The 13697-nt window shown below is 40.8% G+C and overlaps 1 protein-coding gene across 2 annotated transcripts in view; it reads right to left on the reverse strand.

Annotated features, from left to right (window-relative positions):
• The window catches only part of arhgef25a (Rho guanine nucleotide exchange factor (GEF) 25a), a 57383-nt gene extending 50131 nt beyond the window's left edge, over positions 1–7252 (reverse strand). Inside the window, exons 1-2 of one of the 2 annotated variants that reach the window (XM_049580086.1) lie at positions 5946–7252; positions 4679–4817 (exon numbers count right to left, since the gene is read on the reverse strand). In XM_049580086.1, coding sequence (XP_049436043.1) covers positions 4679–4817; positions 5946–6041 — 235 coding nt within the window. In that variant the 5' untranslated portion in view covers positions 6042–7252. The remainder of the gene's footprint in view (positions 1–4678; positions 4818–5945) is intronic. The other variant, XM_049580085.1, reaches the window with a different exon arrangement.
• Positions 7253–13697: the final 6445 nt, after the last annotated feature.

The raw sequence follows: 13697 nt of genomic DNA on the forward strand, positions 1-13697 counted from the left end.
GTGCAGTTTCCTGTTGATGTGGCTTCATGCATTTTACCTTTAAAAAGACAACATCGTAAAAAAACAACAGAGTGTTTGACCATCCATCACATATCTGTGTTACGAAACAGGCACTGTAGACACATATTGTCTGGGGAGAGTGAGAGTATATGGCTGCTGGGAGTCTGAGAAGACAAGAGAAAAAAGAAAATGAGATTTGAGAGAAATATGACCAGCAGCTCTGTGTACTTGGAGGGGAGGCCAGGTTTAAAATACCACTGCTGAAGATATTGCTTTGAGGAAAAATAAAAGGAGATACATGGGGATTGGTGAACAAAAGGGAGGAGAAAAACAAAGACAACATGATCAGAGGAGAAAAGACAGCCAAACTGTAGTAAGATTCACTACCAAGAGGGGGGAGGAAGAATACGCTGGAATTGACAAATGGGGAAAAAAGGATCTGAATTTGTGGAGGTTGGCACTGTCCTGTGCTTCCTGGGAAGCCACTAGCAGGCATGTTGTGTCTAATATATAACAGATGGCCCTTATGGCCCCATGAACCACGACTTTAAAGAAAGCAGGGGCCTCTCCTCTTTTCCCATCTCTTCCACTAACACAGCAAGGGATGGAAACAACACTTTGACCTCTGCCAGTCAAACCATAGCTAAATGGAGTCACATGCCTCACATGTTTCATGTTTGAAGATTGACTTTAACAACTATTATATTAATTATATCAATAATAACAACAAAAAAATCTACTTTATGGCAAGTGTATTATAGCCAAAAAGATAATGTAGACCAGAGCTATTCAGTTGGGCCAGATTTTAAAACCAGGAAATGTGCCACGGGCCAGATATTTTCAGCAACCTATTCAAAACCTCTCTTCTTTTTTAGCTTTTGGTTATGACACATTTTAAACACATGCAAACGAATGTAGTAAAAAAAAACAACTCTATCATTTTTCTTTTGAAATAAACAGGTGACAGTCACTCATCTGACCCAGATACATCACAAAGTGCAGAAACAGACACAGTGCAGCTCTGTGCCATTAAAGCACAGAACCATAACAAGCGGCAAATATATACAAGAGAAAGTGTTTGGAAAAAGATGTGCTTTGAAATGCGTCACATGAGAAAACACTGATTTGTAAAAAAAAATATCAATGACGGTGACGCTACACTGATCCTGCCTGACCCATACAGCACATGTGTAACTCAACAGAGATGAGAGGCGGGATGGCTCACTCGTTAGCTACTTTCAGACACTATATGTAGATCACATATTTTGTCATACTGGTATATCAGACTTATGTATGCTGGGCCCCTCAGAGGTTGCCTCTGGACCGGATGTAGCCCACTGGCCACTAATTAAAGGGTCAGTGTGTAGTATTTGGCATGGTTTATTGTCAATCTGAATCTGAATCTGAATATTCTACCCATTAATATGTTTATGCAAGTGTATGATCGCTATAAAATAAAATTCATTTGGTTTTCGTAGCCTTATAATTATGCTTTTATATATATATATAGCAAGGGCCTTGCTTTAGAGAGGTCGCCATCTTGCGCCGCCATGTTTGTGGGGCAGACCGAGTGGACAATCCAGCCAGCCAGAGAACGCGTTTCGCATGTATAAATGAACCAACGAAGACAGCGGAAGGAAGGAAGAAGGAGGAGGAAACAGCAGAGAGTGTTAGTAGTTCGTCGATAGAGAGTAGTGAAAAGTTTTTTTAGTTCAGCCTCTCTTCTCGCCCGCTCAGCATCAAACACATGGAGTTCCTCATCTGTATGCTCCAGCTCAAACAGGTATGGTTCTGGGTCTGTGTCCGCTACAAGAAACTCTTCAAAATCGCGTTCAAAGTCGTCCATTGCAGCTACTATAGTCCAGAGATATTGTTACGCTAAATAAACAGCTGAGCTCTGTTTACCGGCGACGCTGTCAGTCAGTGTGCGGGCTGGAGATTGGCGGAGCAGAGAGGGGAGGGGGGTCCCCCCACATACTGGTAAACGAGTATGTGTGTAAAGCGGAGTGGAGTGTTACCGGAGTTTCTGGAGTGCTCAAATAAACTGGCCTTTTTCCCGAATGCTCCTCTGGTCTCCTGCTCGTGAGGGATTCATTACAATATCGTCACATGGTTTAGATTTCTAAATCAACATTCACCTCATCGCTAGATAGACCTACTCCTGAAAAAAAACTTGTGCGCAAGGCTTTTTGTCCCTACAAGGCCACCGTCATTTACCCGACGGGAGGGGTGAGCGAGTGAACCCTGCAATCTAGAATTTGACCACTGATGTCACTGTTTTCAACCCATTTTACACACTGGCCCTTTAAATAGGCACGATTTAGACTGTATAATACTGCCCACATCATTAACCTTCTGATGTTTTGGGGTTGGGTTTAAGGTTGCCAGACCTGTTAATAAGTGCGTAAACATTACGAATGTGAATACTCTATTGGGTAAATAAAACTATTGTGGAAAAAAAATGAATTTTTGTCATAAGGTGTTGTAAAAATTCAAGGTTTTGTGAGGACTACGTTTTATGTCTTCTGCTTTGTGATCTCTGTGCTACAGGTTGATGATACAGGTAAAATGATATTGAAATAAGTATCAATGATTCATATTGATACATTATGGTGTTAACTAAAAATGCTTGCATTGAATTCCATATGAAAAAGCCATTAAGCTCGAGGCCGTGTATGCATCCTTTTTTAAAGATCATGAGTTAATTATTTTGTTTTTGAGATAATAAAGCTTGTTACCTTGTGATAACAGCTTAATTTATGTCAATTTGAGAAAACAAAAGGCTAATTCCTTGAGAAAAGGGGATAATTTATCACGAGAAATGGCTTATTCTCTTGAGATCACGGCATAATTATGGAGAACTCAATAATAAGTTCATTCACCTGATTTCAGCCTGTACAAGGATTTAGTTGAATGTTGTCTCCAGCAGAAAGTCACAATGAAATTTCTGCCTTGATCGAAGTACAGTCTGATGTGTTGATCAATAACGGGTACTCATGGGTACTCCTTGATCTGAGATTTCATCTAAAATCTGTTGCTACTGTTGTCAAGATGCCATCAATACATGCTGGCATGGCACTCTGTACTTATCGGACTCCAACGTTATCTCAAAATAACAAAGCTTATTTTCTTGAGATAACTAAATTGTTAACTTGTGATCTCATGATAAAGGCATGTAAAAAAAAAAAAAAATATATATATATATATATATATATATATATATATATATATATACATATATATATATATATATATATATATATATATATATATATATATGGCAAGTAGGGACAATCTCCGCTACCATAGAAAAAGTAATTTAAAAAACTATTATTTTCAATAATTCCTAATATTAAATCTGTTTATTTAGTCAATAAAACCATGACCCATGATTAAACATTACAAGAATTCTGTCATGGTTCTATATGAAGAGCTGATGAATGAAAACACATCTTGTTCAGCCCTATTCTATGCTACGACCATGTCTGTGTCTTGTTGTGGTTCAGATATTTTTCCACCTTGTGTTTCATTGATTTTCCATCCAATTTCCCATCCGGAGGAAATTGGGCTATGAAAAAACAATTGAGCAAAGGAGCATGTCTGGGCCTGGAATAAACAATCTCCCTTCAGGTCATCATCCTTCCACATGGCCCTGAATAATGCATTTCTTTACTTTTTTCTTGATTTTCTGAGCACCGAGCTGTGCACTAAAATAATATTTGGCAGCATTAACCTCAACAGCACACCCCATCCGAGTATGACCATTACAGATAAGCATCGCTGACAGCTTCCTTTGGCCTCACTCACACCCCTTCTGTACGCCATGTACTCTTCTGCACAACAGTTCGTGGTCCAGCCACATGGTACTTGCCACCAAACCCCCCCCCCCCCCCCCCCCCATATATACACACACACACTCCCTCTAACCCAAACCCAGATCCAGCTACAAAGATCCTTTTGTTCCATTCCACTCAAGGAAAATGGCAAAGCACGCAACCCTTTCACAGGGAAATCAGAATAAGTGCAACCAACAGTGTTGGGGCAGAAGGGGAAGGGAGTTCAGCTGAACATGTTTTCTTGCCCCATCTGGAAAGTGTTGCATGTGTATACACACAAGAGCTCTTTCTCGAACGAACGTACTTATATATGGTACATTACAGCGAAGCAATTTACTGCTATCAGTGCTAATAGAGGATACAGAGGGTGGAGTTTAATAAAAGAAAACTACCAACACTCAGGTGACTCCAATCTGATACTTTCCCTGAAGTTATTACTGCCTAATGACCACCATCAGATATGGCAGATGGGCCTGTTTTTATCCTGAATTCACATATGGCTAACATGCAAGACCAGGCTGAGCTGAAACTGAAGGCCTGGCGATAGCTCACGTGGCATGTACACACTTATAGATCCAAGATTGTGTGAATCAAGAAATCATTACTGCATATTTATCGACCCACACTGCAGCAAGGCAAGTGATTGAGTGGCTGAGCAGGCTGTTTAAGACGTCACCACGCAGAAATCTGAGACCTTTCACACAAAGAATCAAAGCTGAGTCTGGAAGTTTGTGTTTCGGTGGGTCTCTAAGCTCTGACTGGTTTGGTGAGGGACAATGTTTGGACTAGCATTGTGGGTATGTGGTCACAAAATGGTTCAGTGCAGCCCTTTCAGGTCTTACCTGTTCTTTCTCTCCGCTCTGGGATTTCTGTCGTAGTGGCCTGCTGCTCCCAGTCCAGCCCCTCCGGCTCCCACTGGCCCTGCACAGGCCCCTTTTCCTCCTCGCTTGATGGGAGGTCCGCCTCACCCCCTTCTGAGAGCTACACACAGAGATGCCTTTGTCAGCGGCGGAGTCCTGCTCTCAAGGAGGAAGTGATGGTAAGATTGTACAGAGTGCTTATGGTCACATAACCACAACACATTATACCAGTGGCTGTGTTTTTCCACTATTCCCTGCATCTTTTTCATCCTTTTCTCCATTACGCACCAAGCAAGAATGCAATAGAAATCGTTGAGGTCCAACTTTTTGCCACAGAGCTTGGATAAGAACTGCCTCTCAGACAGCACTTTCAATCTATTTAAAACCCAGCAGCACCAGAGGTTAACAGAGGCAGTTATCAGTCCTCTGCAGGGATGGAGGAAGATTCTAATCACTGTTATGTTTTTTACCTCTCTCTGCCAGGGAGGAAATGATTTATCAAGATAAACATTTTTCAAAGAGAAAGCAGAGTTTCAAAGAGAAAACCATTTGGATCTTTTGGTACACCTCTGACCTCTGTGTGTTTGAATCTACCCTGTAGTTGTTGTGTCCAACCTTCCACTCTGCAGTTCAGTCAAGTTCATCGAATCCAATTTGTGTAGGAAATTACGTCAGACTCCATATTGGTTTTGTAGATCTGCATTTGAAGAGCACAATAGTAGTAATTATGTTTATATTAAAGAATGGAAATGAATGTGGCTGCCTTGGTTTCCTCCAACCCACAATAAAACGCATTACTTCAGGAAACCAGATTGCCTCTAATGCAGACATTTTCTGTTTTAATGGCAGATCAAGGAAAGAAAGAAAGTAAATGAATTTGCTGGATTGCAGTGGAGCGTTAGACCTGCATGGGTTTGTTTATGGTCAGAAGGTTTAATCACCACTACTCTGCTTCCTGTTCCTCTGAAACATCCAAGATTCCTCCCAAGCACTGAACAGAGACTAGCAATTCTTCCATTTCTCTCTCTCCTGTCTCTCCTCTTGTCCGGCTTGACCATTTTAGGTTGACCAAGTTATAGAGATGCCACAAATAAACTTGGAATGTAACGGTATGGGCCAAACACAAGCTGAGCCTCATGCTCCGCAAGCCCTTAAAAATACCTCCATATGTGCCTCCTTTTCAAATTTGTGGCATTATGCTTTTTGTACAAACAGCCAGTTACAATACAAAAACAGATCTGCAACTCACCCACTGTTGATTGGGCATGGCCACGGAAGTAAGCACATCAGCCATGGCTCCCAACATCTGGTCAGTGCGTCCCTGATTCTTCTGTAGAGCCTTCATTCTTTCCAAGTGGCAAACAAACACGCTCCTTAAATTACTTTCCCCTGCTGTTGTGACTCTCTCTTTCTCTTAGGGTCCCTTTTCTCTCTTGTCCCCCTGTTTTCTGCTCCTTCAGCTCTTGTCTCGCGGTGCACTGTGCCACAGTTTGGAGCCGAGCCACTGCAGCCCTCCTTGCACTAGCCTGACACACAGGAAACCTCATGCATATGAATAATTGATCCTGGAAGAGGGGGGCATGTTTCTGTCTCGACAGGAGCCTAAGAGCTTGTCCCTCCTTGTCCCTCTCTCACCTCCCCTTATTCAGACACAGGTGAGCTAGATGGAGGTGTCTCTAATTCTTGATTAGTCCAGTGAAAATATCCACCTTGTGCTCTCAATATAACCTTCCCCTGGAAACTCAGAAGATTTTCTTGGGCCTTCTTGAGCAGAGTCAGCCGTCCTCTTCTTCTGTCATCCCTCTAAATGAGGAGTCCAGACAGTGTGGAAGTATTTCTCTGTGAGACTGGTCTTCTCCTGTCTTGTCTGAATGCTGAAACGGTGAGCCGTGACTTCAAGAGCTGAGCACATCACCCTCCCTGGAATCCCTCTTTCTTGTTCTTCATTGGCTATAGAGGATCACCACCCCCCTTTCCAAAACCTCTCCTCCTTCCATCTTTCCTTTTCTTCCTTTATTTCCTCCTCCTTGTCTTCATTACCTGGATTTATTCCCAATCTGACTTTCTCAATCTTTCCTATATCTCTGTCTTTTGGTGTTTCTTTGAACTATCCTGGCACCCTATGCTCTCTCCTCATCTTTGCCCAAGTCTCAGGCAGTGACACATGGATTGTGTGAACTCTTGAGCAGCGGGGCAGCCCCAAATAAGGTATGAATACACAGCCCATGAAGCGCAACTATTTAAGAGACTGTCACCGATTGCACTCACGCACATCTTACACAGCTTTTTTAACTTGTGAGGTACTGATTAGTCATACCAGTAGTGTCTGTTTGTGGCACCTTGAAAGATTATTTGCCAAAGAAGAAGTGTAAAGGCTTCCAACATTGTTTACTGACAGACTGATCCCGCAGGCCATGAGCAAAAGCCTGTATAATGGAAACACACACACACACCCTCCATTATTAAACTCCATTCATGTTTTACAGCCAAAGTCAACATTTGGGCAACAAGACTGCTGGATCATCTGTTATTGAGAATTCATCTGTAGTAATATTAACAGATTACTTTATTGTTAATGATCATGCTATCCTACTTTCAACTTCTATGACCATTAAAGTTATCTAAAAGTTTCACTGCTGCATTTAATAGTGTTCCTCCAAGAGAAACTCGTAAATCACACCACTAATGGTTTCACATTTTGACTTGTTTTATCACTTGGCACAGTAATTGTGTGAATAAATTCACAAATATGAGACCAATGGGAATATGTAACTTGACAATTTATGTTACTGATATACATGGTATGTATTATTAATATCGACAATTCAGTAGCAAAAAGGAGACAAAGAAGAGGTGAACAGGAAGAATGCTGCAGTTGAATAACCCTTTTTGCTTAGAGAGGTTCCTCACTGAGTAAAATGACCCGATGGCAGCCATGATGAGAGCTGATCAAATTCTTTAAATGCTTAAGAAACTTGCTTCAATGCCTCCTTTCTTTTCTCTTTTCGCATAAGGTTCACTGGACCATCTTTTATGCAATTCTTGTAGCAGCAACAGTGACCCACGTCAATAACATCTGCCATTGCATAATTACATAGCCCAGTGTAAGTGCAGTTGGCTTCTTTTAACTTCTTTTCCTTATAAGTTCTCCACATCTTTCCTCCACCTCAGGACATTTTCCATCAAGGGTAATGAAAATGATTAGGAAAATACATGGGACGTACTGTTTTGACTAGCCTATTTGACGGCAAACTAAAAGGCCCAAACACACAAAACTGACATCAAAGGACTAGTGGCGACAAAGGCTGACTGTTGTGTTGCTTTACGTTGCCTGTGTCTGAACCCACCGCAGAGTTTACAGCCAATGGCCAACTATCATCTATGCTCTGCGCCTGCGTGAGAGGAATTAACTCTCCATACCAACAGGCAGGGATAAACTGTACTGGTCATTCAAAAAGGGAAACCAGAAGACGGATTCGAGATGCCAGATAGCCAGTTAGCACATTAACAACACAATCAATGTTAATAGAATAAATTATATTTACTGTGCGCCAGTGAACAATAACACAAGCAGTTATGAACCGTTTCTGTTTAAGAGCTCAGTAACTAAAAATATAGTCTTGCCTAATATAGCAAGTTTGTTTCAACTTCAGTGGTTTGTTTACTTTCCTCACTTCCATCTCTCTTCTCGTGCACTGTGCAGAATTGCTAATCAGTGATTTCATTCGCCAGTAGATTCAACATGCTGAATTTGCCAAAAGGATAGACTGGTGCCATCATGCCGTCGACTTGCTGTGTCGGGGCCCAAACAATCTACAGCCACGTTAGCAACTGTATGCTAAGGCAGGGTTGGGGTTAGGATTAATGGTGCTTTGAGCTAAACGCTAACATGCTGTCTTTAAAGTGATATGTTAGTATATGTCACCTCAAAGCAAGAGGGTTCCTGGTTCGAACCCAGGAGGGAGCCCATCTGTGCGGGGTTTGCATGTTCTCCACGTGTCAGCGTGGGTTTTCTCCGGGTACTCCGGCTTCCTCCCACAGTCCAAAGACATGCAGGTTAGCTGGGATAAGCTCCAGCCCATGATGACATGATGTTGACGTTAGGTAAAAAGTCAAGGGATAACCAAAGACATTAAAATTCATCCTTCCCCAATATTTCATTCAAAACCACAAATGTCAACTTTGAGGTGGTGGGATTTATCCTCTATGCTTGAACTACATTTCATACCAATCCATCCAGTGGTTGTTGAGATATTTCAGTACTAAAGGTATCTTCTATCTCCCCAGAAAAACAGCAGTTAGTCATGTTCCTTACAGCTCATCTTTTTGAAGTCTGTTTTACTCACACTGTGAGTTATGATGACTTATGGCTGCGATTATACTAGAATTCCTCAAGATTTAAGTATAATTCATGAAAGCTGTAAGGTTGTAATTTTTGATAAAAATTAAAAGTTTGCACAGACACTGACCATAAATGCCTCTTGTCAAGGGATTTATGGTCAGTTTAAAACCTGGAGAAACCTACAAAGCCTTGTTAAACAGGTGTGTTTGCAGCAAATCAGCACACCCTCAGAAAGTATTTGTCTTTTAACAACAGGGAAACTATTATCCATGTTTTGCCTATAAATTCTATGAATCCTTGTACAACCGTCTGGGGCAGCTGACTATTTCCAGATTGCAGACGGTCCAAAATGTTGCTGTTTATGGACAACCTATGTTGCGGAGTTTTTAACTTCCACTGAGCCCAAGTGCAGCCTGAGATCCTCATGCTGTCCTGTTTTGGTCATACACAGTCTAGGCTAAGGGTGAGTGAACTTCCACCATGAGAGTCTCTACAAAATCTGAAGACCTGCCCAGCAAAAAGGTTGCCCTGTCCGTGTCTGCATTTATTTCTTGATATCATTAGTTTATGTCTTTTTCTTCATTTTATTATGTTATTTCCCATTATTTATCAGTCACATTTTCGAGGGTATACTGCCAAAAATAAATTAAAAGATGTGAAAGGTGAAAGCTAGCCCACAAGTCACGTAAAACGTCTCTCCCTAATACCTTGGCTGAAAAGCACCTACACACTTCCCTTCACTGCATATACCCAGTTCCTCTGAGCTGTCAGTCAAACAGACATGTCCAGCACACAGAGAAGAAATAACCTCCCCCAGGGAGAGGAGGAGTCATCAGTTTTCAATTAACACACCTGAAGCAATTAGAAAACAACACACGTTACGTATGATCTTCTTTCATTCCTTCATTTCATCTTTTAAACTGGCAAAACATCAAGAGAGACACAACAAAACACTACAATCTAAGGGAAAACAAACACATCTAAGGACATGAGACACAGCAAAATGACCTGAGAAAAACAGGGTGCAAAGTTGTCGTAAATAACATAATGATCCATTGTCAACAAAGGAGGCTGCTACAGAACATCAGAGGGCTTCAGTAATGGAGCAGGTTGTTAAGAGTCCAAAATATGAATCCAGGAAAAAAAAATTTTTTTTTTGGTACTGCTTAATTCTCATCTTTGTTTCTTGCTGATGTCTCCACCACTGTCTTGTTGTTTGTTCTTGTGATTTTGCCAAAAAACATATTGTCTTAAGAGCATTTTTACAAGTAAATCACATCTCAAACCCAGATGACAATTTTTTGTCACCTTTTAATGGGAAATATGATGGTATATGTTTATAATTTTGTGGTATTTAAAATTAAAGATGAAATATGGATTTGAAAACTCTGCCAAAGGGAATACTTCTTTCTATTTTTGTCCTGTTGCAGCCTCCTTTGTTGACAGCGGATAATTACGTTATTTATGACAGTTTTGCATCCCATGTTTTTTCAGGTCATTCTGCTGTGTCTCATGTCCTTAATGTTTGTATTTGTTTTTCCTTATTTAATCTTTAATTTTAAACACAAAGCCACAAACATGTGCCTTCTTATTTAGATTATAAGATAAGATAAGATTTTATTTCCATGTGCTCTCAGTGTAATGTGTATATTGGCCAAACGTCAAGAAGCCTTTAACAACAACACAGTGGAGACAGCAGCAGATACAAACTGACAATTATCCAGTGACATGTCACGTTAATGAATGTTCTCTTTGTGTTTCTGCCTGATGGGTTTGAAGTATTTAAAATTAAAGATGAAATATGTATTCAAAAGAAGATTCTGCCAAAGGGAACATTTCTGGATTCATATTTTGGACTCTTAACAACCTGCTCCATTACTGAAGCCCTCTGATGTTCTGTTGTGTTATTTATGGTAGTTTTGCACCCTGTGATTTTGTTTATTTGTTTGTCTTAGACTTTTCATCATATTGATGTATTGTTGTGTTGAGTTTGTTAGGTATTTTTGTCAAACATTAATAAATAGGGCTGCACAAATAATGGAAATATTATCAACATCGCAATACAGCCAAGTGCAACTCTCAAATTGCAGGAGTTGCAATTTTTCCACTAAGGTAAAATGTGTCACAACATATTAGTATTAATCAAGAGCTGTTTTTTTTTTACAGAGATGCACCACCAGCCTACAAATCAAACTCCAGACATAAGGGATCATGCTTGTTTGGTACAGACTCCAGCAAAAATCACATTGTTGTCACTTTATTTATTTTTCAGTGAAAATTAAATGCAAAAATTACCATTACCTCTAAAATAGCAACGCATCGCAATTGCAACATCTGTCAAAATAATCACAACTTTTTTTGCATGTCCTGCAGCCCTTTAAAGAAAGACACTCATAAATTTTGACATCATTTAAAACAGGTGTGTGGCTTCAGTGCTTCATGTCTGTTAATTGTAAATTATCTCCTCTTTCTTGGAGGTTATTTCTTCTGTGTGTGTTTGGCATGTCTCTGTTTGACTGAAAGCTCAGAGGAACTGGGCGTATGCAGGGGGGGAAGGGTGAAGAGTGTGAAGATGCTTTTCATCTGAACTATTAGGGAGAGATGTCTTTACATGATAAGTGGGCTGCCTTTCATCTTTATCAGGGCTGAGTACAATTAGTCACCAACAGCAGTGAAGTCCTCAGAGAAATTACTGGCAGAGGTGAAGATGTGAGAGCATGAGGAAACATAAAGCTTTGAGTTGGAAGACAACGATTGCTCTCAGCAACCACTTTGTGGTTATACAAAGTTTCCACATCACTCACACCGGCCATTAGTACAAGGTCAAGATTGTGTGTGGACACATCAGAATCACTTTCTCTAGACCAGGACGGCTACAAGTGAAGCCCACAGGCCAGTTGTGCACAGTTCAAATGAGGACAGGGACTTTTGTTACATCCCTCTACTTTCACTATGTAATAAAAAGCCCATTAAAATAATATTGTACTGCATTGCTTTGCTCTGAATATTTCATGTGAATACATCTACAAGAACATTTTTAAAAAACCTCAATTCAAGTAGGATTTGTATTTCTTTGTTGAGCTGTGAAAATAATTATTTTCAGTAATTGCTGATTATGCCTTATCATCTTACAGTGTCAGTCCACTCCATTTAGTATCTGCATGACCTACATTCTTCATCATTGTGAAAAAAAAAAAACAATATGAATTTTATGTAAATGCACTTACTACAAAGCACAAAGAGTGAAAAAATATATTGAGTGAGCTGCGGTGCGCATTTTCATAGTTCATGCTTGACCTAACCTGACCCTAACCCAGCCTACAGTTGCCGACTCATTTGTTACTTGTACCTTATTCATCCACCCTTAAGTCTGAAAGCACAAACACCACCAACTTTAACTTCCCATTGCAATCATTTCTGCCAAATCCCCCAGAATCTCCTCCTTGCCTTACACGAACAAGTTGAGCTTTGTTTCCTCCCTGCTTCCTTTCATTCACCTGATCCCTGCAGGCTTTTAGACGCTTTAAAACAAGTAGTGTAGGGGGTTTATGTCTTTTAACCACATAGCTGGAAATAATGTAGCAGATGCTCATAGAATCTGAGCAAAGTGCTGGTAAGACCGCTCCTGGAGAGACTGCCAACAGTCTAATATTAGCTGAGCACATGGCTGTCTATCAGTCACTAAGCTGGCTAAACTTAGTTCGTTGCTTCCCAAGCCTCTTTCCCAGTTCTTTTGCTCTACCACTGACCTCTGCTGGGTACTCGAGTGTCTGGGGAGAGGTTGGGCTGCCTTTTCCACTGATGAGTGAATGACTCTGTGAGGAATTTGCAGAATAGGAGGGAAATAACTCTGACCGTAAAAGGAAAGTGTGAGTACTATCAGGAGGTGGGAATCAGAACAAAATGTTCTTTAACTTGTACATCCGATTAAGAATCATCTGTAAAAACCTGCTGGATTTTCCTCTGAGACAAACACAAACTGCTGCTGCTGAGCTGTGCTGCCCTCGTCTGGCAAAGCTGTTAGCTCATTCTTGAATATCTAACAGGATTAAGGAAAACACACTCACCACTACCCCACCCTTTTGTGCCAAACAGACTTCCCTTTCCTCTGCATGTCTTCCTATCAACTTCATTTCTGTTTTGGCCTTTCACAAACTATAAATCTCCCCCCCTAAGCATACCCTTTCTTCCTCTTCCTGTGTTTCATATCAGTACGGAGTCAAGACCCCCCCACCTCAGGCTCTTGTGTCTAAACATAGCACCTTTGGAGTAATTAATCAGGTTAGTGTGATGCTACAGGTCTGATCTGGTGGTTTACAGCTGAAGAGGCAGCCCCTGATGAAGAACTGGCTCGGGCATATGATGGGATTTAGTGAAATTATGTTACTGGAGGTGTGTACCCTTCAGCTGGCTGGTATCAACAGCAGTTCTCTGTTGGTTAACTCTTCAGAGCAGATCAGCAGCTATAATTCTCAGGATCAAAATGCTTTAGAATGAGTGTCCAATTTGTCACAGTGGCTTTTCCCAGTCAAGACCGAAGTCATTTTGCACGTTAATAGTGCTGGGGCAAAGCATTTGATAATTACTTGTTAATGGTGTGTTCCACTCAAAGCGCAAACTGGAGAAATGTGAGTTCAAAGTGAACAAGATGCACCTTGT

The sequence above is a fragment of the Epinephelus fuscoguttatus genome, linkage group LG7 (assembly GCF_011397635.1).
Source record: "Epinephelus fuscoguttatus linkage group LG7, E.fuscoguttatus.final_Chr_v1".
Lineage (NCBI taxonomy): Eukaryota > Metazoa > Chordata > Actinopteri > Perciformes > Serranidae > Epinephelus > Epinephelus fuscoguttatus.